The sequence below is a fragment of the Capsella rubella genome, unplaced genomic scaffold, assembly GCF_000375325.1.
Source record: "Capsella rubella cultivar Monte Gargano unplaced genomic scaffold, Caprub1_0 scaffold_1, whole genome shotgun sequence".
NCBI lineage: Eukaryota > Viridiplantae > Streptophyta > Magnoliopsida > Brassicales > Brassicaceae > Capsella > Capsella rubella.
The window spans coordinates 5521766-5546174 of record NW_006238923.1 but is presented as its reverse complement, the minus strand read 5'-3'; the positions used below and the strand labels follow the sequence as shown (position 1 = coordinate 5546174).

Here is a 24409-nt window from a genome sequence, read left to right as displayed (position 1 = left end):
GATCCGAACACTTTTCTATGTAATGTATGATCAAAGTTTTGTGTCCAATATCATAAATGCTGCAATGACTATACATCCGAATATATGATCATTTGTTTGCATTATCTAATCTGATAGCGACTTTTCGGACTCTTATCATAGGCATGTCTCTAAACATATAAATATAAATATATGCTGCTACTCAGGTGACATGATCAAACTAGATCCATAATAAGACATAGGTCAGAAGAATCTACTAGCAGGAGCAACATTAGTCTCTAAACAAGCAGAGCTTCACTCAACACAAAAGTTACCTAAACAACAAGTACCAATCTTTTTTCCAGAGTTAAACATTTACCTAACCATGCTTTATTCATAGATCAACCTGAAGCACGGTTGTACTGACTTCTCCTTTATCAGACACGGCTTCTAGTTCCTTTATCACTCTCTGGTCATCTTCTTCAGCTTCATTTTCTACTTTACCAGTCTCAGGCATGCTTGTTTCTGTTTCTTTGTCGACCTCTTCTTCCTTTGCCTCAGACATATCCTCCTTCTCAATCAATTTTCTGCCTGTAGTTTGATCTTTTCCTGACTCTTCTTTCTCTTGTACCTTGGTTTCAGGTTCTGCATTTGGCTCTTTCACTGACATTCGCTCTTCTCCCTCTGTTGTGGGTTCTACATGCGTCTCTTTCAGTGACTCTTTCACTGACATTCGCTCTTCTCCCTCAGTTGTGGGTTCTACATGTGTCTCTTTCAGTGACTCTTTCTCTTCCCCGTCAGTTTCAATTTCTAGATTTGTATCTTTTGCTACCTTGTGCTCTTCTTCCTCGTCAATTTTAGTTTCCCCAGTTGGCTCTTTCCCTGCCTCCTGCTCTTCTCCATCAGTTTTGGGATCTTCATTTGGCTCCCTCAGTGAGTTACACTCTTTTCCATCAGTGTCAGTTTCTTCATTTGGCTCTTTTGCTGATTTTTCCTCTTCTCCCTCAGTTTTGGTTTCTGCATTTTGATTTTCAGGCAGCTGTTGGTGTCCTTCCATAGCAATAGGCTCTGCCTCTGATTCTTTCCCCAATGTCAGACAGGCTTCACCTTTAGTTTTCAGGTCTTCCTTATCATCACAATCTTTTTCACTCTCCGGGTGCATAGCTCGGGTCACCTTCTGCTTTTTGCCAGTCCTGCTTTTTGTTTTAACAGGATCACCGTTCAGGCCTTCCAAGGATTTACGGTTTTTCCCTTCAGTGCTTTCTGATTTGTTGCTAAGTGCACCTTTGGTTCTTTTCGCTTGCTTACCGGAGTCTCCTACCGAGTCTTTCATCTTTGTCGTTTGCATAGAGGATCTATATCCATATTTGTAAACCAATTCATTAAAAGATCAAAAACCTACCAATAACAATAATAATTATCATTATAAACATTCATACCCGAGTTCTGGTGAACTAATTGGTTCCACATTCTTAGACACATTTTTGCTCTTCTTGGCTTTCTGCTTCTGTATGATACTGGACAAGTGCACATAACAGCAAAAAATCAAGGGTAAAGCGATACCAAGCTAAATTAACGTTAAAATTTTGGGTTATCACAGAACTTTAAGAGTTTCACTTACAGTTCAGATAAAGGAATAGTCTCATCATCACTTTCCTGCTTAGACTCATCATCACTTTCCTGCTTAATAAAATTCAGGGGAACATAAGATGTTTTGGGGAATATAAAGAATGGAGAATGAACAAAAAGAGAGTCTCAATGTAAGGAATTTTCCCACTGGCTGAAGAATCAACCTGGATTATCTTATATCGTTCGTTTTTGAGATTAAGCTCTTCTTCATCCCCATCTAAATATGTCACCTGCAACGAGACCAGCAGTGGAAATACTCTATATTAAGCAATTATCCAGCAAAGAGAGAATTTAAACCAGCAAATAGAGAAGTAAACTCACTTTATGCATCTTCTTAATACTAGAATAGGAGTCTATCACACCTTCGTAAAATCTGTGCAAACATAAATGGTAAGATTGCTACCATTTCATCCCCAAAAAAATGAAGCAAGGTTTACAGTAAACTTACGCCTTGTCAAGTGGCCACCAGACGCTAACTTTCTTACCAACCAATCCCTCACTAAGATCATTTGTATTAGACTCCTGAAAAGAGGAATTTATAACATATGAATGAATACAGGTGACAAGTCAATACCTCCTAGGATGGACAGAGAAAGCAGCAAATTTCATACCATATCCTCCCCTGCTGTCCGTTTTCTCTTGGGATGGTTCTTAGGAGTTTGTTCAGATTTTTTGGTTGATGGCGTCATTGCAAGAGAATCCTTCTTCTGCGCAGTTATACCATTGTAAGTATAAAGGACGCTCTAGGGTATTTCTATAATAATGATAAGAAAGATCATGGTTCATAAAACTTGCTACCTTGCTTTTTGATGATCGGGGAATAGGTGTATTCTCACTTGCACCTGCTGAATTTTTCTTCTTAGCATCTGAATGGACCAACTTTTTCATGCTTGCACCTCCCGAAGTCTTTTTCTTAGCATCTGAATGGACTAATTTTTTCATGCTTGCACTTTCTTTAGTCTCTTTCTTAGCATCTAAATGGTCTGATTTTTTGCCACTGGGCTTCACATTCTTAGTGTCTGCAAGTGGCTTTTTTGCAGATGTTTTTGCTAAACCATTCTGTGTTTTCTCCTTTTTACTTGACCTTCCAGTCTTAACGCCATCTTCAGGCTTTTCAAGGTCAGATTCCATCAAATCTTCTTCTTCCCTATTATCTTTCTTTACAATCTGTTTCTTTGATGGTGGTAAAGCTGAGGAACCTACATCATGATTTGTCTCTTCCATCTTAGTTCGGCTTCGTTTACTTGACCCCGTCTTAGCAACTGACTGATTCGTTTGACCAACTTTAGTAGGTGAAGTTGCTTTCTTAGCAGCCACCTTCGCCAGTGATGGATCTTCGAGTTCTTTTTCCTGCACCTTCTTGCTTGAAGACGTTTTAAACGAATAACCTTCCTCAGCATTCATCAGAGAATTGGGTTTCCGCCCTCTCTTCCGTTTAGACCCTGATGCAGTCTCTGCATCTGTACTTTCGGACTGCCCTTCATTTTCAGTTGGTACTTTTTCATCTATATTGGCCTGACGAGTTCCACCTCTAGCAGTTCTCTTTGATCTATTTCCCTTGAGAGAAATCCCCAAATTCAATTTGACCTAATTCAACAGATTTTAAAAACATTGGTAAAGTAATAAACAACGTAAAGCTGAACACTTGCAATAAAAAAGCCTTTCAAATTCAGTACCTCCAATGAATCGCTCGGAATTACGTGTTCTTCTGATATTTTTTCATCTGCCTGAATAATTGAAAAAGATAGAGGAAACTTGATAAGTACTGGCAGATGCAACTTCAAGATTATACCACACAACTACTCTACTACCAATCAAACCAAGAGCTCAGAACATTACGAATACCTCATTTTCTTTGGCCTTAACATCACTGTGCCCTTGAGTAATGGCAGATTCGTTTTGGCATATTGATGAAACTACTGGAGAATACATGTCCAAGCTGGCCCCTGTGGACTTCAAAGCTTCCATGATGCAAGGCTGAAGCTTACATGCGCAACTACTGAGAACCTTCTCCACAAGCGTCGAAGCCGCTGGTGAGACATTCTAAGGCATGACAAGCAGAAAAATTAAACCTCAAGTCTATTGAAAAACTGGGAGAATATAACCTCAACTGGGAAAAACTTACCTGACTTTCCTTCTTGACAGAAGTTAAGAGAATCTCGAGCAAATCCATGGGTACTTCTTCACTTTCATCTATAACTGTGATCATAATCGTTTCCATTGAGAGAAGCACCAGTAGAGGATGATCCGGCCTAAACAGATGCACAAAGAAAAACCATCAGTTTCGCATAAAGTACCTAAGAGTTAATTGAGCTTTGTGAAATCAGGTCATATACCTACCTTATGATTTTCAAGAACTGTCGAAACATTTCTAGGACAAGATCATCGCACTCCAAGTCCAACATAACTAAGGATGATCTGACCTTTGCAACAGTCTCAAGAACGACCTCAGCTTTCCTATAACTGCGACTGGAAGCATCAACTAGTTTATCAAATGCTTCTATTGTCACCTGGAAAATATCCTGCAAGCCAGATAAGCAAAGCCAATGCCTCATGAGAGAATATTTGAAACAAGCAATGGAAAAAGAAGAGACCAGTTCGACTGGAATCCAAAAGGTACACAACTTGTGGACTAAAGGTATATCAACCTTCATTTGGTCATCGTTATAAGGGGCCTCTGGAGCAGTAATCCTCATAATTTCGGTCAAGCAGGAGACAACAGAAACCCTAACATCAGAATCAGGGTTTCTTAAGAGATCAGCAGATACCATAGCCTTCATCAACGGAAACAGGGCATTTTGTACTGGTGCAGTAGGATCTTGCTCAACAGTGGCAAGCAGAGACTCGATTTCCTACACATAGAAGCTTCAAAAATCAGATGATAGAACATAAAGCGCAGAAAAAATCTTCCCCTAGGGATTTGAAAGCCATGGAACCCTAAAAGGTTTCACCTTTATGAAATAGAATCCCAAAAATGTCTCAGGAAGCGCTACGAAATCACTAACGAACACTAAAAAAAAGAGAAACCCTAATCGTTTCCTATATAATCTAACCCCCTCACAACAGAGGAATTTCACAAAACTCAAGAACGAAAACAACAAAAACCCCATTTGTCGAGGAAGCGTTAGAAAACAGGAAGACAAGAGAGAAAGAGAAGGATTCGTACATCGAGAAGAGTGAGAGTCGCATCAGTTGAGGAATGAGGCTTGACGAGATTATTGGCAGCCTCGGCGAGTGCTTTGGAGAGCTCGGTCGCTCCGACAAGAGGACCCATTTTGTTTTGTTCTTCTGGAGATTTCAAAACCCTAGAAAACAAAGAAACATTCCCGAAAGCAAAAAAAGGAAAAAAAGACTGTGACCTCTCGGAGCCTCAAATCCAAATGGTTGGAGCAAAGGGAAAATAAAAATGACACCACTTTGCGCCTTTTAAATGCGGTGTAGAACATGCAAGAACTGCTCTATGTACCCGTACATGATTTTAATTAACTCATTAACAAACAAACAAAACAAAACAAAAAACGCTACTCTTTAAACTCGATTATTGTCAGTGTTGACAATATTTAAAAAAAAACAAAAAAAAATTATGGGAGAGACATACTGCATTATGAAATTTGATTATTAAGTTATACTAGTTAATTGTTGCTCTCTAATACCAGATTACCAGAACTACTAATCGCTGGCAAGATGGGATTCACCTCTTCCCGCCCTTCTCCCGGAGCTTTTTCACTTCAAAAAAATTGAAAATTTACAAGTGTTTTTGTATTCGTGTAAAACGTAAAATCCAAAGCTTCTTATGATTGCCGGCCGTATAGAACAAAAAATATGAAAGTAGACGCATCTAAGCTTTAATATTATCATATAGATATTTTATTTTGAATGGACTAAAAAAATTAGAAAATAGATTCTAAAAGCTTTATTTATCCCTTAGACACTCACAGTAACTATTAAACAAAATACCAATAAACACCCAAGGTAAAAATCATAATTAGATAAGAAGCTTTCTTCATCCTTTACTTAGGACATTTCAGTACCTTTTCTATCTGCAATTTTTAAACATTTATTTTATGATAATGAAAGTGAGACTAAAAAAAAAGCTCAAGCAAATTTGGCCTTAGGAAGAGTAGAGCCTAGATAACAACAAAACTTTAACATGTTCCAAACAAATCTCAACAGATGTCCGCTAAATATTCAATATCAAAACCAAGAGAAAACAGCACTGGGATGATAAACATCTGAAATTCATTCGAGTTTAGAAATGCTTCATGAAATTTATTGAGATTCAATATGCTTCTTGACGATATTGAGAGCGGTTGTCTCCTCGCCGTAGTCCTGACAAGAAATCAAATATACGCATTGAGTCAAAGGCTAGGGACGATAATAGATAAATCCTCTAAGTTAGATGATACAGGGGATACATGAAGTTAGGTGTAAGGACTGTATATTTACCTTGACAACAAGACATGAGCACCCAACAACCTTCCTGGCATTACCCTCAGAATCAATCTTGCAGAGCTGAAAAATAACATCAATGATTCAGCTCGCTGTTGGTAACCAATAACATTTATTTGGAACAAACTGAGCTTCACAAAAAAAATGGTATATAGGTAACAAACTTACACCAGCCCATTCACCGAGGGTCTTGGCACTTGGAACAGTAAGCAAATTGATGTTGTGATCAGCACAGAGAGCTTTAACAAGCTTGACGTAATCAGGCTGGTTGCAGTCTTCAGCCAAGACACATAGCTGAGCCACACGCTTCTCAATAAGCTTAGCACTCTCATGGAGACCACGAACAACACCACCATGAGCACGAGCTTTCCTCAGAGTCAACTCCAATGCAGTCAACAAATCCATATCCTCTGGGATAGCCGCTGGCTCAGCAACGGGAGGAACAACAGGGGCAGCCTCATCACTAATATAAGTGAAAAAACAATCAGGATTTAGACAGAGCAACACAAATTGATGTAATAGATTGTGATAATAATCCAGATTACAAGTGATAAGCATTAATACTTCTAAAGCATATAAAATATGACTAGAATATCTGATTAAAATCAGACAAGCTAGAGGTTAAACATAAATGAAGGTTTTTTTTATTGGCCAAGTACAGCAAAACATTTATTCGCAGCACAGTAGAATCGTACAAGCAATCGAAAGGAACACGCATCAACTTCAGCAATGCAAATACAGATAGCATGAAATAGTTAAAACTCGAGTTCAGGAAAAGGGGATGAATCAGAGAAGTTTCGCTATTTTGAACACTGATAGAGAATATTTAAGAATGCAGGAAAGAACCAGGTAATACTAAGCTTACCCTGACATGTTGTCTGTTTGAATGTTGTTTAAACGACCGAGGTAAACAGAAGATCTTTGTTATCTGCCAATAGAAAAACCAAGCAAATCAAAATCAACAAAAAGAGCAAAATCGAAGGCGTAAGAACAAAGCTCGACAGTCCAATACGTAGCCAAGATTACAAACACGCAAAATCGGTAAAGATTGTACAACGTTTGAGGAGCTGACACACTGACCTCAACAGACGAAGACGGCAGCAGCGGAAAGGATGAGAAAGAAATTTGGAACAATTTATATGGCGAGTTTACTAAAAACCCTAATTTCACCAGAATAACGCTTTGACGGATCGTCGCGGACACGGCCCAAATATTTGCATTTTTTGGGCTTGACATGGCCTCTATTAGTTGGCATTATCGACGACGTCGTTTTGATTCGAGACAATTATATTTTGTCCGAGCTTCTTCCCTCGCATAGCATCTCCCACAATGTGATATTTTCATTTTATTTTGTGATTAGCTTTCGCGGAATCTAAAAATCGAAATCCCACAAAGCGGGTATAATTGCTGAAATACAAATCGGACAATCATTCATTCCACCATACCAATCAAGCTTACTTGTACAATTCATTCACCTAATAAGATTATGAATTACTTTTAAATGGCTCTTGCTTCTTGTTTGACTAATATAGGGATTATTGTGCATCATCATGATATCCGCTCTAAACACCTAATTGTAACGCACATAGCCAAACACAGCCTAACCATCTCTACTAACGAAGCAGAGCAAAAACAAAGACACCACAAACAGTTTTAATTTTTTTTTTTGTTGGTTGTATTTTTTTATTTTAATTTTTTGGTTCCAGCAACAGCAAGCAGCTGAGGATTATCTAACCCATACAAAAAACCAGAATATCTGTCCAAGGAACCAGGGAAGAAGATGTCTTTCATCTTGTTGAAGGCACGCAACGTTAACAAGCTATCTGATCCAGCCTGGTGAGAGATCCCAACTCGTTTAACACCAAGTATCTCCGCTACTCTCTCCAGCCCTCCATAGAGCGAGGCGCAGAATCCCATCAAGTATTTGATATCGTACACTACCGGGAAATAGCTCGTCACCTGTTCGAAGAAGTCCGTTTTCTCCTCCGGCAAATCTTTCCCCGACAAGAGTTTCAGCAAGTATCCAAAATCGTATCCGCAGTGGAACGTCACCCACTGTATCTTGTCGTTGAGCACAACTCCTGAACCCATTAGCAGCTCCGCGAACCGTGCTGAATCGACGCCGCACTCGTTGTTTTTTTCGAAATCGATGTTGGAGTCACGGAGGAGCTGGATGGAATCCATGGCGAACATGTCGGACTTGAGATTGAATTCTCTGAAATTGAACTGCCAGATGCATTGCTTGTTGTTAGTCCCACAGGTTGGCAAGTTTCCCCGCTCATCTGACAACGTGAGGCCGAGCTGAATCAACTTGAGCATATTCACATTCGTCTTCAAGGTCTCGTAGTTGTATTCGTAGTGTTTAGGGTTTGGGCTTGGATTCGCCGTGACTGTCTTGCAAACGATTCCTGGGAACTCTGTATCCATGGCGACGAAAGGGAAATCGTCGATAGCTTGTTCAATCAGAGCCATCTCTTCCTCGAGGTTATGGTTCCAGACCTCACGGATTTCAATCGAATCGTCTTCATCTTTTGGATTCGGAACCTGCGACATTTCTCTGTCGATTTCTGATGAATCCGCTTCAAGAGCATCCGGATACGGTGATTGATATAACGAAAGAGCGAAACAGAAAACAAAAAAAAAAAACCTAGAACGGATCTAGAGAAAGATCCGATCCGGTTTCATCAGAATCTGCAAAAATCAAATTCAAATATACCAGAAGAACAATCAATCCCAGGGAAGACGAAGATTTTCAAATGGAGAGATGTAGAAACGAGGAGGAGGCGAACCTGGAAATCAAACGAAGAAGGTGTACAAATATTTACTTTCTGGAGAAGGCGGCGATTCTCCAGATTAGGGTTTCAGAGGAGTTGGTGGTTTTATCGAAGAGAATGATGCGAAACTGGGGAGGACGAGGAGGAGGAGAAGGTGGGGAAGAAGAAGAGGTTATTAAGGAATTTACAGATATTTATAAATCAAAAAACTTTCTCGACTCTGCCCCCCAAAATAAAACGAATAATATTTCGATTTTACCTTTTTCTCTTTATTAATTTATTTTGTTTTCCCTCGCTCTTCTCTTTTTTATCCATCTCTTTGCCACAAAATATTTTCTTTCTGCACCAAAATATATAATTTGGTCGTGTTTTTTTTTTTTCTTTTTTTTTTTAAGGTTCTCAATTTCTTCCCAAAAAAAAAAAAAAAAACTCTTTTACTGCAAGAGTATTTACTTTAGGGACTTTATTACATGACAAAATAATCTTTAACTTGCCAAATCCCACAAATTTTATATGATCATCATTTTCTGTAAAACCTGCCCACCAAAGGATTTCATGTACTACTATAAGATTGACCATTTGAAACTAAAACATATATAAACCAGAACATTATTAACTAAAGCATTGTTTAGATTGAACTGTTCAAAATCTTTCGAAGTTACAAGTGGAAGAAATTTAAAGTCTTCTCATACAGAGAGCATGCATATGAGCATTCTACATTTCTAATTATTTAACATCAATTCTCAGTTATTTCTTCTTCTTCTTCTTCTTCTTCTTCTTCTTCTTCTTCTTCTTCTTCTTCTTCTTCTTCTTCTTCTTCCTCCATCCTGCAACCAAAGTGTAAGACCATTGGATTCAAAAATCACACAATATCAGAATTGTAGTCCTTTATTAACTCAAGTCAACAAACGAGGTCATGACTCTGCACTACTTCTTGACGACTTTACCCTACGCCTTATAAAGCCTTTTTACACGTTTCTTTTCAGATTATGGGGTGTATCTAGTTTTTAAACCACCACATTACATATAAGCTCTATAAGGAGAACTGAAGAAGATTAAGCATACCTTCAGGTTCTTTTGCGTTTCAGAGTTTTGATGTTGTCTGAAATGAAACAAATCACTTCCTTCAGTGTTGCTTTTCTTCCTTCTTTGAAGTTCCACAGTTCTGGAGTTGTGTACCGACCACTTGCATTATACTCATTCATCTCCTCAAGAGCTGTTTTAACAGCGTTATGCACCTCTTCTCCCCACTCTCTTCTAAGTTTCTTCAGCTGCTCATCCTCCTCATCTACCACTTCCTGTAACCATAGCCGTCTCATGCCATTACTACTAACTCATATAAACAGTTGTAATAACATATGGATACAAGTATCAACATTCACAGAATCACAGGTTACTCCTACATATTTACCTAAAACAGTGGCCCAGGAAGGGTAAGAAAGACCAGACACTTTTCAAACGTCATAATGGCCTCAACCTAAATCATTGATTCAGTGAGATAAAGACTCGTAAGATGAATGAACCTACCTTTACTTTGTCCCCGGTTCCTTCACGTTTGAATGGAAGCCACGATGGATTCTTGAGGTTCTCTTGCCATGTAGAGCAAAGGGTGGCAGCTTCAACCGTAGCTTCATTTGCAGAGTATCTCCGTTTGCAAACATTCAGGAAAGGTTTCTCATCCAGTTCACCCATTCTTTTTACTCCGATCTCCGTTTCGGCACCCAACAATACTGTCAAAACCTGGAACAAAGAGTTTTCCTTTGAGTACTTTAACCACAACAACAATTAACCACTCACAAGATTATTTCAACTTTGGTCGTTGTATAGGCAGAATTTATATTCAAGACAAAATATAGTGGTAAATATCTGTGATCTTTACCAGATTCCTACAGCCGTCATAGATGTAATCTTATCAGATGAAAACTCATCGTCAATCCATCCCCATCAAACAGGTTAATCAGTACATTTTAATTTGTAAGTTCAACTGGTCAGCTGGAGAAATTGAACAAAACGAGAGTGTTTTGACCATCTCTGCGGTATTTTAAATACCACTAAAGCAAACAATCTCTCAGGAACATTTTGGTATAAATGCTACGTAATGGCAAATTGCAAGTGTGTTAGTACCCAGAAACACTAAAGCATTGGAAATCTGTACCGCAATCAATTTTTTCCGTGCTGCTTGTATCTCATCATTGCTTTCACGTTCTTTTGTCATCAACACTGAGTTCATATGCTCAAGCCCTTCTAACTCAGATTTCTTTTCCTCCAGCGTTTCATTCATCTCTTGCATTTTCTGTTTGACCGCCTCATCATCATCATTCCCCAAATGCTTCATCACTTGCAATTTTCCTTTTAGCTCTTGAATCTCCATTTCCAGTGTCTGTTTGGTGTCTAGCTGCTTCTCAAGCAGAAGAATCTTGTTCAAAGCGTCTTCTTTTTGCCTCTGGAAGTTTAAAAGGAGAGAGTTTCACACTCAGACGCAAATAAGGTAAGGCTTTGCCTCTTAATTTTGGGATTAACTTGATAGTGAATTTAAATAGTGTACTATGAAATAAACCTTATGCTCCTCTACAAGTCTCAAGACGCTTTCGTCGGACTTTTTCTGCTCATGCGAGGCTAACAGCAGGGATTTGTTCATAGCATCACTCTGCCAAGGAAAGAAAACATATAATGATCATAGGTTCCACGGAAAAGATAAATGCATACATATGCAGACTGATTGATTCTATATCATACTGACTATGGATATTACCTTTCTCTTTTCCTCATCAAGCTTTTGTCTCTCCAGTTCAGTTAGTGCTTCCTGTTTGTCCAATTGTTTGGCCCGAGACTCCAAGTCCCGCATCTTACGATCCAGTTCATCGCTAAGCTTCTCTTTGTCATTTAGAATCTTCTGGATCTTGCGAAGCGACATCTGCTGCATCTTCTTTGTTTCTGTGGAGATAAATACAAATAATAGTCAGATAGCATAACTCATAATATATGAGTAGTAAATATATTAGTGTGTCAGTAAATACCCTCAGCAAAAGCTTCATGCAAGTTTTTCTTTTCGTCTAGGACCCTCTGCAGTGACATTGCCGTCCTGTTGTAACTGTATTGGATGTTGCTCAGATCTTCGTTTGTCATAGCAATCATCGTTGAAAGTTCCTCTAGTACAACATTTCTGTCCTGCGTTTTTTCTTGCGAAATATCTGACACTGTTCTTAGCTTTCCCTCCTTGGAGAGGTACTCACCTATTGGACCTTGCGAGTTATAGTCTTCCTCACGTGCACACCAACCATAGGCCTTTGACTCTGCAACTCCGCTCCTCTCAGTCCACTCCTTTTTGCTGCACCCTTCGTTCTCAAATTCCTTTTCAAGCGCTGCAGCATTTGCAAATCCGCTCCAGTCGCTGATAAACTTAGCAATAACCCCAACAATGGAATCTTGCTCGACCCAAAAGGCATTGACCTCAATAGGCTTGAATTTAGAAAGCCTCTCGAACCAATATGCTGAAGTAAGTAGAACTTCCTTTTCATCAGCGTCCTTCAAAGGATTAAGGACAATCCCCATCCATGGCCAGACATAGACCTCACCGGGGTTTGGTTTTGTCTTGTCTAACTGAGGAACTGGAGGGGGTGGAACAGGTTCTGCATGACCAGCAAGCTCATTATCTAAAAACTTAGCCAAAGCGAGATGATTAGCCTTCTGTTTAGCACTTCTAGTGGCAGATCCTTTGGAAACCCCAGAAGCATGTGCATATAACTCCTTGTACTTGTAATCTTGCTTCTTCTTGCCAGAACAAAAGGGGCATCTCAGCTGTCCGTTCACTTTAACCTTGTAGCTTCCGTTCTGCAATAGAAGGTAGGGTGTTTCAGAATAGTCATCAATCTCTGACTCGCTGATCTCAGACTCTTCATCAGATGAAATACCCATCCAACCTGCTTCACCTGTAACACAATTGGAACATTTATTGAGAAAGGGAGTTTTACAAGTGAAGAAATAAGCAATGACGAGGATGATTCCATTCACCAAACAAGCTAAAGAAAATGTCTTTTTGACTCAAAATGAGAAAGCAGAACTCCACCGGATAGTTCATGCAGCAAAGTTTGCTGGTCACCGCCCTTCATGATGAATTCATGGAAACGGCCCAAAAAGAGACTCCATTTCTAGCAAACTGAGTCCATAGATCCAAAATTTAAAGAGCAAGAGAAACCCTAGGCTTGAACTGGAACTAAAAAGAAGACATTGGAAAGAGCAAAAGAGACGAAATTGAAACAGCATTAACAAAATCGGCAACGAGATTGACGCATGCAAGATAAGAAACCTATCTAAATCCAAAATACAGTGCGGAAGAAGTGAGATGCCCAAACGAAACAAGATACAATTAAAAAAATGCATTACGAGAACTAACTGTTAAAACAGAGTATAGAAGAAATCGTGAGCTTACGTTAGACAGGGAAGGAAGGGGAAACACGGTGAAGAAGCAACAATTGATGAAGAGAAGCGTCTGACGAGAGAATTATAGAGAGTGAGAACCGACTGAGGAATCCAATGAAATTTCTAAAAAAAATGCTCCAATAAAGTTAGCTAGAGAAAAGCAAAAAACGATAAAATAAAGTAAAAAAACCATATTGTTGTGTCAAGATTGAGATTTGAACTGACGCCCTTTGGGACCATCATGACTTGTGTTTTGACTAAATTTTCATTTTGCTTGAACGTAGTAATCAGTCTATAACTTTTGCTTGGTTTTCGAATTTTGATGTCCAGCCAATTATCTATGAGATGGGATCTTCTGACTATTCTCACTTTCTCACTTGAAGTTTCTTCTTGATCGAAATGGGGGCTAGCGAGCCAATGTTTCATACATGTATACTTTAGCAACATTTACATGAACCAAACAGTCGCACTCATAGAAATTGTTCCAAGTTTTGAATTTCAACAATTAGAATCAACGAGATTACCAAAACTGTGACGATCAAATCGATCAACCTTTTTAAAAATAAAACTGCGAGATTCTCGGAGGACTCTAACAAGCTTTTCAATGTTTCTTCTATTCAAATCGGAAGGATGGGTCGTTTTTGACTGGATTCAGAACGAGATTTCCAAAGGAAGAGAACCAAAGCAGCAATCACAACTCCAACTGCGTCCGCCACGGCGTCTCTGGCGGAGGCGCCTGCGGAAGGGAAGATACCAAATTGATCGCCAGCTTCTTTTGCCGCACCGGCGGAGAGTGAGAACGCAGATCCGATCCAGATGGAGTGACGTCGTAGAAAGGAGTAGCGCGAGAGAGAGGCGATCGTGGAGAAGAGGATAGAGATGGAGAAACAGAATATCACATGGTAGAATTTGTCTGGAGCAAGCCAAGGATCTTCTCCTCCCCCTTGAACAACTTGTCTCTCCATCTATGGCTTACCAAAACTGGGGGAGAAATAGGATTGTTTGAAACAATGGACTTTAAGGAAAAAGGAGAGATACCAACAAAGTCTTTGAAATGAAAAGTTTCTAACTTTAAGGAAATGCAAGTTACTACTACTGGTCATTTAAACAAAACCAGTTCATAAGCACACCAACAACGGATTAAACAGTGAAAGAAGGAAGCAGTCACACGATGAGAGATTTGAGCCAAACAAGTTTTTAAAATTATTACACTGTCTCGAAATGCACACTGAGTTTATATATAAGGTCTTTCAAACAAAAGCATCTCTAGTAACTTGAATAGTAGTTTGTAGCTGTGAGGAACCATCCACTGGCTTACTTCTCTCATTCTTCGCCGATCCACCCACTACTATCTCCCTTGTCTCTCAAACTCAGTGGCAGCTTTGGGCAATTTCTGACAATGAATTCTGTCAGCTTTCGAGGAGCCCGAGGATACCCGCAGATTATCTTTACTTCAGACATGTCGGCTATCGTAAGGTAGTCCAGTTTCCTAAACGGTGCAACAAAATGTGGATGAGCATTTCTAATACTGATTCCTTTCTCTTTGTTTATTATCTCTTCTATGCTTGATGACCTCATCACATCTAGATACACGAGATTTTGAGCAAATGCCAGCCATGTCAAATCCCTTGGACCTTCCAAATCACTTATCAAAATACTGGATAGGTTCTTGAAGCTTGGAGAACTTGTACTTGGTAGAACTTCCTTCCTTTCTTTGCTTTCCCAATCTATCATTATGTCAAGTATTTTGCAATTCCGAATTACAAGTCGTTGAAGACCACGCAGAGCTACCGTGTTTAATACCACAACCGCTGCTGACATCTTTCTGAGGCATAAACTTTGAATACTGCTCCCTAATCGGTCGACTCCTTGTATTCTCTCCAAAATCACAGCATCATCGACCGTAGCTTTTAAAAGCTTTAAGTTCTCCAAGAGTTGTAACTCTTCCAGTAATCTGGCATCAATACAAACACCGGAATTATAGAACTTTAACACTTGGAGATTTCGTAAACTCATCACTATCCCAACAATGCTTCCAAGTTTATAAGTATAATCCACATTTAAGTAGATTAATTTCCTCAATGCCGTCAGACCAGCTGGTAATGATTTTATCCCTGTGTATGACAAGTTAAGGTATTGCAAGGAACTTAAGTTCGAAATTTCTTCCGGCAATCCAATAAGGCTCTTGTTCTCAGAAAGATCCAAGACTACAACTGCTGGCATAAACCTAAAGAATTCACCTGAGATATCCACCAGCTTATTGTTCTGGAGCAATAAGGTCAAAAGGTCGGGGCACTTGGGACTGCAAAATATCTCTGCAATCTGATTATTCATTAAAGACATCCTTCTTACAACCTTTGAACTGATGTCCTCCGGTATCTGTTGTAACCACTCACCGGATTTAACGCAAAGTATTTCTTCCTGTTTTCCAAAGTTAGTCGCTATCCAAAGAGCCATCTCGCGCACCACACCATGCATTTTCACTTTCGTTGTGACTCCACCATTCATCAGTAGATGAGAAGAAACCAGCAAATTAATTATATCAAGACCTTCCTTGTTAGCTCCATCCTTATCTCTGTTTACACCAATAAATCCTTCGCATATCCAATATTCTATCAATTCATCCTTCTCTATTTCATAATCATCCGGAAATAAAGAACAATATAGGAAGCATAATTTGACTTTTGCATTCGCTAAACTATCATAACTGACCTTTAAAAGAGGAAGAATCCCTCCTTCCTTACTAAGAAGAAACTCGCCGCTAGTCAAATTCAGAGCAGTCTTCGCGTGACTCCATTCTTGTACAGTTTTCTGCGCCATGGTTTTGCCAATGACACTGAGTGCAAGAGGCAAACCATTACATTTACCAGCAACTGCTCTTGCAAGTTCGGGTATATCCGGATGGATATTTAAAGTGAATCCTCCAAGTTGCTTTTGAAACAATTCCCAAGATTCATCTATTGACAAACGTTTAACTTCTATACCAACAGCCTCCATGTCCTTGCAAACTTCCTCAGAACGAGTGGTAAAACATATTATTGATCTGTTTTGATAAGTTATAGGTGGAACACCTACCTTGTTCAGATCTACTTTGCTCCCTAGATCATCCAATAATAGCACAAACTTCCTCCCATTAAGGATGTTGTATATCTCAGAAGCTCTCTCCTCTTCTGTGTCTTGTCCCAAATCCTTGTCAGGACTTAGTCTTCGCAAAATCTGTTCCTGAATACTCAGATATTGCAAATCATTGGAGACCACAACCCAAATAACAACATCAAAGTCATTTACCGTTTCAAGAAACATATTGTTAATACTAGCTAAGAGAGTGGTCTTGCCTATTCCACCCATACCATAAAGACCGAAAGTTTTTTCTGCATATAACTGGTGGTAGCAGAGTACCATTTCAACCCTTTTATTCAAACCAATAGGTGTTTGGATATGCTTCTTCTCCCCCTTAGGTTTAAAGTATTTCTCCGCCAACACTTGAAAAACTCCATTAGTTAGAAGTCCTTCAACTTCGTTCAACTTCTTTAATACCTTTTCTACCATAACTGCAACCTGATATGAAATGCAGAGAACAATAACCGCAAAGACACAATCTTTTAGTTTGAGTTGACCTAGCCTCAAGCAGATCCTTGACTTGAGACTCAACATTTTCCACTTTTGAAAACCATCCCTGGACTTGACCAAGCCGTTGTAAACCTTCATATTCTTCTATGAGAACTTTTCTTAGCAAATCATCTCGTCTCTTATTGAGTTCTTGCATAGCCTTCTGAAGAGCCTCGAGATTTGCCTCATCTATGTGCATGCCGTTCTCATCGCTGGACATTTCTAGTGAGACACAGTTCCCCATTTTGCTCAAACTTTTCTAGAAAGCAGCTGAAAATATTTGCGAGGAAGAAAAACGCAAGAGAAAGGACTAAATGGGAGAAGAGAAAGAGAAAATACATGTATACATACCAAATAGCCTCAGGAAATCGTGCCTTGCTGACTTGATCAGAAAACAAAAAGTCAAACTGCAATTTCTTTAGGTACATATTGAAAGTGACAGATGTTTGTTCGGATATCGTCAATAATTCGATAAAATGTTATAAAAAAAGTGGCAGCTACTTCCAGGGAAGTTGAGTGTATGACTAAACAAGAGATATGAAATGAAGAAAACTCTTTCTGACTAATGTAATACTTTGGAAGTTCCTTCCCGTAATTATTTGGCAGGTATAAAAAGCAACAGTGCTAAAGAAAAGAAAAAAAAAATCATAGTTGAATTGATAAGACGTAGCCTAAACTGAACATCTTCTTTGTCATCTTTTCTGTTCACCAGAATGAGGGGGCTATGAGCCTCTGACCATGAATGCAATGTGAATCAAAGGGAGCAATAAACGCTACAGGAGGTAAAGAAGGATTACCAATGGAAATACGAAGATGATGAAAGAGAAGTAGTTACCGGCGGCAACGCAAATGCTTGGATGGATTGATGAAGGTGTTCTGTTCGCGATATGAATTCGGTTTGATGAGAAGAAAAAACCGAGAACCCGGTGGCTTCAGGATAATTTATTATCCGACGTGTCGCTTTAAAAAAAGGTTGACTTAGAACAAGTGGGTCAACATATATAAATTAAGCGTGTATTGTAGGATGCAAAACACATGATCATACCCGCCGAATTGGATTAAGGAATATTGTTTAATTTAGTGGATTACGCAAAATCGAAGCAATTTGCTGGTGTTGAAGGGACACGCAGAAATTGTCTGCGTCTCCGTACCAACTCTCGCGATCCGATCCGATTACTACTTGTCGAATCGATAAGATCGCATCTCTCTGGGGCTCGAACCTCTGCTTACGAGGAAGAGAAGAAGAATCTTTGCTCCGGGATAACTGCCGCATCTGATTTATACCCGGGGGTAAACGTCTCTTCCCGGAAACGACACGATCCGACTTGATCCGTTTCGCAAAGGAGAGGTTTCTACAGATTCTGTGGACGCCATGGATGTGCCTAGCTCTTGGGATGCTTTACGGAAACAGGTGATTTTTTTCTTTCAGTTTAATTTGATTTTAGAAGAACACATTTGAGAAGCTCGTAGCGTCTATAATCGTTGAAACTCTATCCTAAAATTTGGTTTTTGAGGTCTCGCATGTTGGGTGGATTTGAATTAGGGAATTTACCTTGGGATACTTACTTAAATGAATCTGCTTTGTGCTGTTCTCATGTGAAATCCCACAGGCCAGAAAGATTGAAGCTCAGCTCGATGAGCAGATGCATTCTTATCGTAGACTTGTCTCCACAAAGGCTTTAACAAAGTTAGATGGCACAGAGAGTGATCTTGAAGCTGGGATTGACTTACTTCTTAGGCAACTACAACAAGTGAACGCTCAGATGCAAGCATGGGTGTCTTCAGGTGGATCTGAAATGGTCTCACATACTTTAACTCGACACCAAGAGATCCTACAGGATCTGACACAGGTATTCTCTTTTTCTTCTCTCATTGCTTTTAACATATTGCCTTATTCTATAGCTTGCGTTGACTATATGCTGATTCGCTATGGAACGTCTGTTATCTTCTTAACCTTCAGTTCACCCTCTTCTTCTCGATTAGTTTATATCTCAACCTTTGTTATATTAGTCTTGTTCCTGTGTGTATGATTCACTCAAATTGCAGGAGTTTTATCGACATCGCTCCAGTCTTAAAGCAAAACAAGAGCATGCTTCACTTCTTGAGGACTTTAGAGAATTTGATCGGACTAAGTTAGATTTAGAAGCTGGGGATGGGTCTGAACAATCTCTTCTCAAGGAACATATGGGAATCAACCGCAATACAGCGCAAGTAAATAAACTCCATACACTCTACAGCTGTTGCATACATTACAATGGACTTTCCCCTGTTAATTGAACACCCCAGGACTTATGTGAGCTGCCTATTATATAAACGGTGCAGATGGATGGTGTCATTTCACAAGCTCAGGCCACACTCGGTACACTTGTGTTTCAACGTTCAACTTTTGGAGGCATCAACTCAAAGCTTAGCAATGTCACCAGCCGTCTACCCACGGTACAAAGAACTTTCCTCTTCTTATTTACACACTTGTTTGCTCTTTGCTCTCTGTATGTTCGGGTATGGATACACACATATATCTTACCCTGCAACGTGATGGTTAAAACCTCTGCAGGTGAACACTATTCTGTCAGCGATAAAGAGAAAAAAGTCGATGGATACAATCATTCTTTCACTTGTTGCGGCTGTATGCACATTTCTCATATTCATTTACTGGATAACCAAGTAAAATTTGCCCATTTCTTTCGTTTCTTCTTTATGTTGGGCCACGTCTGGTTTTCCCATGATGTTAATTTGTTCTGCAATTATTGGTGTTCTAGTAAAGAATCTAAATATCAAAAACATAAATATTGTGTACAGCAAATTTTCATCCCTGTCTTTGTAGTTTAGACGAAAGTGTTCAGTTATTTTGGAGATGCCACACGTATGTATACAACAACCATTGTTTCTCTCATCTTGTCAAAAGATTTGGCTGTGGATTGCGTTGCTGCATTGAGAAGAGTACAAGTATGAACGCAATTTCATCATATTTAGATCCATAAATATCACATACGTCTGGCAACTAAGAACCATGCCAAAAAAAAATCTTTCTAAAAGCCATATCCAACGGAACTTTCATTGGATCAACACCTAAGAATGTAGTAATTAAAAGATTTCATTTTTGCTCAACATAAGATTTAACAGTCTCCATCCATCTAATATACTCCGCTTTATCTTTGTTCTTCATGTACTGATGCAAGAACTCAGCAAGATCATCACTTATACCTCTTTCCTCCAAAAAACGATAAACCGAGTCTTGAAGTTCATCTTCCATTTCCCTGTAAAATAATTCAGTAGACCAACATAAGTTTCATCATGTCAGAAACATAGAAAAGAAAAGAAGGAAATTTGAAGTTTGTAGAACAGGGGATCAAATCACAGTACTGGAATTCTGGTCCAATATAAGCATTTGGTGAGTTGTTGCTGCTTTTACGAACAAAGAACTTGGAGATCTGTATGGTATCAGGCCAAGCAGAACACATGATCTCTAACGTCTCACGATCACCCTTAGAGATGTTGACAATGAAAGTAATATGAAGCTGAACATCTTCAGGGTCGGCGCTTGTAGATTTTGATGATGGAACTGATCCATCAAACATGGTTGCTTCCACTTTAATATCTTCCTTCTCCCCAAATTTTCTTGTCAAGCTAATCCATTGCTCCCCCGGCCGCTCATCCACTGTGAATGGGCCAAACCTCTCCTCAGGCTGAAATTTTGTGTACAAACAAATGAAACAATTGCTCAGCTCAGGCAGACAAAGGAACCGCTTTCTCATGTAAGAATTGTGATCTATCTCAATCAGACATAGACAAACCAGAGTTTCATTGTTACTCGAATTATGCTCTCACAAGGGTATTAACCTTGTTGATTCAACAACAGAAAAAAAAAAAACTCAATTCAATTGGGAACAAACATAATTCGAACTCCGGATCATCATTTTGCGTTTTAGATGATTCAAATCTTAGATTCCATTTTCGAAAGGTCCTAGACTGTAGTAACAGATTACCGATGCCAAGCAATTACATAAATGAAAATATAATGAGAATACCTGAAGAGGAGGCGAGTGATCGAGCTCGGACTGAATCTCAGAACGAATTAATCGAAGAATGTTACCCTCGAAAGCTGATTTCCTCATTTCCGACACATAACTCCCCGAGCTAAGAAACTTACGGCTGATCAAGAGACTAGTGTTTCGATTTGACTGAACACAAGTTGTAGGGTTTCGGTAAAGAATTGAAGGCGATGAACTAATCACTGTTCTTCTCAGAAATCTTACGAAACGAGCCATGAAGAACTAACGAGTAGCTAAGGTTGGGGATTTTCCTAGGGTTTAAGGTAGCAGCTGAAATTCATGGAGGATTGATTCTCCTGGAGGGGTTTTAGGATTCTTTTTAGTAATGTTGTATAAGCTAATCTAGACCGTCCATTTTCAAAATGAATCTGATGGTTATAAAGAGGTAAGAACGTTTCCAGAATGGCGTCCATGTAGAGATGACTTGATCACAAGTCTGAAGTCTATACATATGCACAGTGTTCAGAGCTAATTTAAAATCAATTAGTTATTAAGAATAGAACTTGATTGTAATAAACCAAACATAATGTGTTCCCTCTATTGAAGTTAATCACATGTAACAAGAATCATATAATGTGTCTTTTTAATGTTTGAAAGATGAAAAACTGAAGTAAAATTGTGCTGAAAGCTGTTTGATGAGTCCACCTGATCCTGCAAAACCATACCGTAACAGAGAGAATTAAATCACCCGAGCAAACGAAAAAAAGGCCTAAAAAGGGTTCAAATTAAAATTGCTTTCGGAATAGGTTACCTACTCAAGTAAATGATTTGTCGCTTTGAAGCTGAGACTTGAGGGGACACATAATGATTTCAGGCTTGTTTTTCAAGAATCCACTCAACAAAATTGTCAAGAACCAACGGCCATGCAAGCTCTGGATTGTAGTTCCCCATGTCCGGGAAACTTATCTGTACATGATAAAAACAATTCGAGTTGGCTGATGAAGCTGCTAAGTCAGGGGATAAAAGAATTGGGAAACATACCTCGTTACAGAACCGGTAAAGGCCCATCCATTGGTCCATGTTTATGACTTTGTAGTCATTTTGGATCTGTGTCAAACATGTATATAACCCAATCATGTGATGAAAAACATTGCAAAAAAAAACATTGTGAAAAGGACAAAATGTGAAACGCTTGAGTGATCCAAACCTTCAGATACTCGACAAAGTAGTCAACTTGGGCTCGGAAAGTAGATCCCATTACAATTTCTAGGAGTTGGCAGATAGTCTCTATGTCTATACTCTTCTGTTTTTCCTCTGCATTGAACAGTAAACAAAGGTCACACAAACATAAAAGGTGAAAGGGAAACAGCAAAATACAAATGTCTCATGAAGAATCAGAATTTAATCCTACCTGTTAAACAATAGCGGAAGGCATAAGCATAGAAATCTGCAAAATTTGAAGGCCTCCTGACCTTAAAGAGACAACAATAAGGAAGAAAAGCTTAACATTGATCCAGTCTTTAGAATACCTCTGGGAAGAGATTTAACTAAATATGAAAAACAAGGATAAACGTTTGAACCTCTTTCTCAAGCTCCGGAAGGGCTTTCTTCAACTTATTGATAGTATCAGCTCTTAAAGCCTTCAGGCCTCTTCTCCACTCCTCCTACAGATTGCACATTGGGTTAAGATTTAAAAAAAAAAACAAACACAAAGTAAACTCGAGAGTATCAAAGAGAAAAAAGGATCTGTAGCTCTTATGTATTATGCATTCCTTACATGTGTAAAGTAACCTTGTTTCTCAGCTTTCATCTTCCTGCGATGGCAAGAATTTAAAGGTTTAAGGATATGTGATTGTGGTAAAGAAGAAAAAAAAAGAACAGAAATAAGGGTTTAATGGACTCTACTAAATAAATTACCAAGCAAGCATCAAGATTCTGATATCAGTATGTGACACTTCCAAATTGGAGCATAGTTCCTCAATTCCTTCAGGGCTGTTTCAGGTAGTAGAAAGAAGCAAACGTATTAGTACCAAAAGTATCTCAAAGTAGTGAAAAGAAACATTGATTGGTGGATCAGTGAATACTTACTCAATGAGATTGGAAGATCGATTGGCATACTGATTAAATAAGTGATCTATACGATCCATCTCTTTAGTCGAGGCCTTGCTCGAAGCTGAACCAAAATACACAAAAGTCAAACAAAGTAACAAATAAAAACGTTTCTACGAAGCCACGGGCAATTACACAAAGTCTGTGATCACAAAAAAAAAAAAAAAAATATGCAGAAGCAAGTGATTCGAAAAGTAAAATTCTTGATTGGATAGAGTAATTCAATTTCAGTCGTCAGCTACTGGATTTGATAGCTTTCATCTGTGCTCAATTATGATAAACCAATGATTCGTTCATCACCCCCAAAACCCATTAAAGAGTAATGAGATTGTGATCCAAATTCGAATTAGAAAAGATGGAATTCACAAGAAATCAACAAAATCCAAACCAAGAGATAACAAAAAAAAAAAAAAAAAGAGGAAAACTTAGAGAACAGAATCACATAAACCCTAGGAGAAAAGAACCGAAACCTGAGCGAAAGAGATCCGTGGTGACTGATTCAGCTGATTTCTTCTTGGATGAAGAGCGACGCATCTCTGCAGAATTTGATAAGAATCGCACGAAATCAAGAGATAGGGACGAGAGTTGTGGGGGAAGAAACAAGTTAAATTCTATACATATACATAATAATTTATAAGCAAAAGAAAAGGAGAAAATTAACAAAAAGAGAGAAAAGGAAAGAAAAGAGAGAGAGAGAGAGAAGAGGCAGACCAGGGGGGGGGAAGAGAGGAGAGAGCTTCTCTTTAAAGATTGGATTGGGCAAACAAAACAAATCAAAAATATTTATCTGATTCTGAGAGACGGCGAGAAGACTGACGAGAGGCCACCTGATTGGAAGAGATAGAGAGAGAGAGACGACAATCTACTACTACTAAGTCTAGTATACGATTTCCTCTCTCGATTACTTCCCCCAACACCTTTTTATATGTACTGCTGCTTTTTTTCCTTTTTTCCTTTTTCTAATCCGATCTAAGTATATATATGACACACAATTTACTTATTTTATTTCCTTTTTTTTTTGTTTGGTCAAAATCAAGATGTATTTACATAAAAATAGAAAAGTAATCAACTTGTATAGATTTCATGTTTTCTATATGTATATAAATTCTTCTATTTTATATATATGATATGTTTTAAGTTTTATATAATTACATTTAAAATTTTAGTTCTAGAATCAATTGCTAGTTTTCATATTTTATATATTATTTTGCTTTCTAATTTTTTTGTTTTTATAACAATTTCATATTAGTGATAAATTTACTACATTCTCTGTGTAAAATGTAGCCGCCTCGTAGATCCATGGTTACCGTTTTACCGGGATAATCAATCATAAAGGAGATAAGGTTGTGACGAGAGTTAAATCTTCGGCCTAATATGTAAACAAAAAAAAAAGCTTAAATGGGCTTCAGCTTTAAAAACCACCAAAAATGCTCACAAAAATATACAATGAAGCATTCTTCACTTTCTTTC

The 24409-nt window shown here is 38.6% G+C and overlaps 9 protein-coding genes across 13 annotated transcripts; 1 reads left to right on the top strand and 8 right to left on the bottom strand.

Moving 5' to 3' along the window:
* Positions 1-144: 144 nt before the first annotated feature.
* Positions 145-4977, bottom strand: LOC17897408 (titin homolog). 2 transcript variants are annotated; one of them, XM_023789323.1, is made up of 14 exons: positions 4754-4977; positions 4236-4439; positions 3928-4109; positions 3713-3839; positions 3433-3630; positions 3264-3314; positions 2386-3174; positions 2199-2294; positions 2036-2109; positions 1909-1960; positions 1752-1817; positions 1580-1641; positions 1398-1475; positions 145-1313 (listed from the first exon to the last, which is right to left on the bottom strand). In XM_023789323.1, exons 1-14 carry the CDS (start codon positions 4859-4861, stop codon positions 353-355), a joined length of 3048 nt encoding a protein of 1015 aa, XP_023645091.1. In that variant the 5' UTR covers positions 4862-4977; the 3' UTR covers positions 145-352. The 2 variants fall into 2 exon arrangements, with proteins under 2 accessions (XP_023645091.1, XP_006306652.2); XM_006306590.2 differs by having other exon boundaries at positions 1580-1638; positions 4754-4976.
* A 694-nt stretch (positions 4978-5671) lies between these two features.
* LOC17899017 (40S ribosomal protein S12-1) lies at positions 5672-7157 on the bottom strand. The gene is made up of 5 exons (XM_006303341.2): positions 7117-7157; positions 6902-6964; positions 6205-6499; positions 6034-6099; positions 5672-5916 (listed from the first exon to the last, which is right to left on the bottom strand). The coding sequence occupies exons 2-5, from the start codon at positions 6907-6909 to the stop codon at positions 5857-5859; spliced, it is 429 nt and encodes a 142-aa protein (XP_006303403.1). The 5' UTR covers positions 6910-6964; positions 7117-7157; the 3' UTR covers positions 5672-5856.
* A 528-nt stretch (positions 7158-7685) lies between these two features.
* Positions 7686-8990, bottom strand: LOC17900631 (probable CCR4-associated factor 1 homolog 2). The gene is made up of 2 exons (XM_006304004.2): positions 8826-8990; positions 7686-8727 (listed from the first exon to the last, which is right to left on the bottom strand). The coding sequence occupies exon 2, from the start codon at positions 8587-8589 to the stop codon at positions 7720-7722; it is 870 nt and encodes a 289-aa protein (XP_006304066.1). The 5' UTR covers positions 8590-8727; positions 8826-8990; the 3' UTR covers positions 7686-7719.
* Positions 8991-9388: 398 nt separating this feature from the next.
* On the bottom strand, positions 9389-13321 carry LOC17897992 (factor of DNA methylation 1). Of its 2 annotated transcripts, none has more exons than XM_023788995.1 (8): positions 12877-13009; positions 11828-12739; positions 11563-11744; positions 11368-11457; positions 10966-11253; positions 10338-10550; positions 9876-10108; positions 9389-9637 (listed from the first exon to the last, which is right to left on the bottom strand). In XM_023788995.1, the coding sequence occupies exons 1-7, from the start codon at positions 12917-12919 to the stop codon at positions 9878-9880; spliced, it is 1959 nt and encodes a 652-aa protein (XP_023644763.1). In that variant the 5' UTR covers positions 12920-13009; the 3' UTR covers positions 9389-9637; positions 9876-9877. The 2 variants fall into 2 exon arrangements, with proteins under 2 accessions (XP_023644763.1, XP_006306990.1); XM_006306928.2 differs by lacking the exon at positions 12877-13009 and adding an exon at positions 13240-13321 and having other exon boundaries at positions 9404-9637.
* A 136-nt stretch (positions 13322-13457) lies between these two features.
* On the bottom strand, positions 13458-14301 carry LOC17897568. Its single transcript, XM_023788996.1, has one exon. The coding sequence runs from the start codon at positions 14192-14194 to the stop codon at positions 13847-13849; it is 348 nt and encodes a 115-aa protein (XP_023644764.1). The 5' UTR covers positions 14195-14301; the 3' UTR covers positions 13458-13846.
* A 68-nt stretch (positions 14302-14369) lies between these two features.
* LOC17897179 (probable disease resistance protein At1g15890) lies at positions 14370-17714 on the bottom strand. Its single transcript, XM_023788994.1, is given in 2 exon segments — positions 14370-16772; positions 16774-17714. Coding segments are annotated over 2 exon segments (2529 nt in total). The 5' UTR covers positions 17083-17714; the 3' UTR covers positions 14370-14552.
* Positions 17715-17934: 220 nt separating this feature from the next.
* LOC17897863 (Golgi SNAP receptor complex member 1-1) lies at positions 17935-19698 on the top strand. The gene is made up of 5 exons (XM_006303289.2): positions 17935-18249; positions 18449-18688; positions 18885-19049; positions 19161-19274; positions 19393-19698. The coding sequence occupies exons 1-5, from the start codon at positions 18211-18213 to the stop codon at positions 19504-19506; spliced, it is 672 nt and encodes a 223-aa protein (XP_006303351.1). The 5' UTR covers positions 17935-18210; the 3' UTR covers positions 19507-19698.
* Positions 19699-19783: 85 nt separating this feature from the next.
* Positions 19784-21279, bottom strand: LOC17899079 (uncharacterized protein At2g39795, mitochondrial). The gene is made up of 3 exons (XM_006306409.2): positions 20867-21279; positions 20202-20524; positions 19784-20095 (listed from the first exon to the last, which is right to left on the bottom strand). The coding sequence occupies exons 1-3, from the start codon at positions 21104-21106 to the stop codon at positions 19933-19935; spliced, it is 726 nt and encodes a 241-aa protein (XP_006306471.1). The 5' UTR covers positions 21107-21279; the 3' UTR covers positions 19784-19932.
* Positions 21280-21397: 118 nt separating this feature from the next.
* LOC17898905 (DCN1-like protein 5) lies at positions 21398-23866 on the bottom strand. 3 transcript variants are annotated; one of them, XM_023789405.1, is made up of 11 exons: positions 23651-23866; positions 23410-23475; positions 22919-23003; positions 22748-22822; positions 22608-22644; positions 22411-22494; positions 22242-22302; positions 22038-22144; positions 21872-21937; positions 21642-21796; positions 21398-21541 (listed from the first exon to the last, which is right to left on the bottom strand). In XM_023789405.1, exons 2-10 carry the CDS (start codon positions 23471-23473, stop codon positions 21701-21703), a joined length of 675 nt encoding a protein of 224 aa, XP_023645173.1. In that variant the 5' UTR covers positions 23474-23475; positions 23651-23866; the 3' UTR covers positions 21398-21541; positions 21642-21700. The 3 variants fall into 3 exon arrangements, with proteins under 3 accessions (XP_023645173.1, XP_023645175.1, XP_023645174.1); XM_023789407.1 differs by having other exon boundaries at positions 21646-21796; XM_023789406.1 differs by lacking the exon at positions 23651-23866 and having other exon boundaries at positions 23410-23627.
* Between the last annotated feature and the right edge of the window lie 543 nt (positions 23867-24409).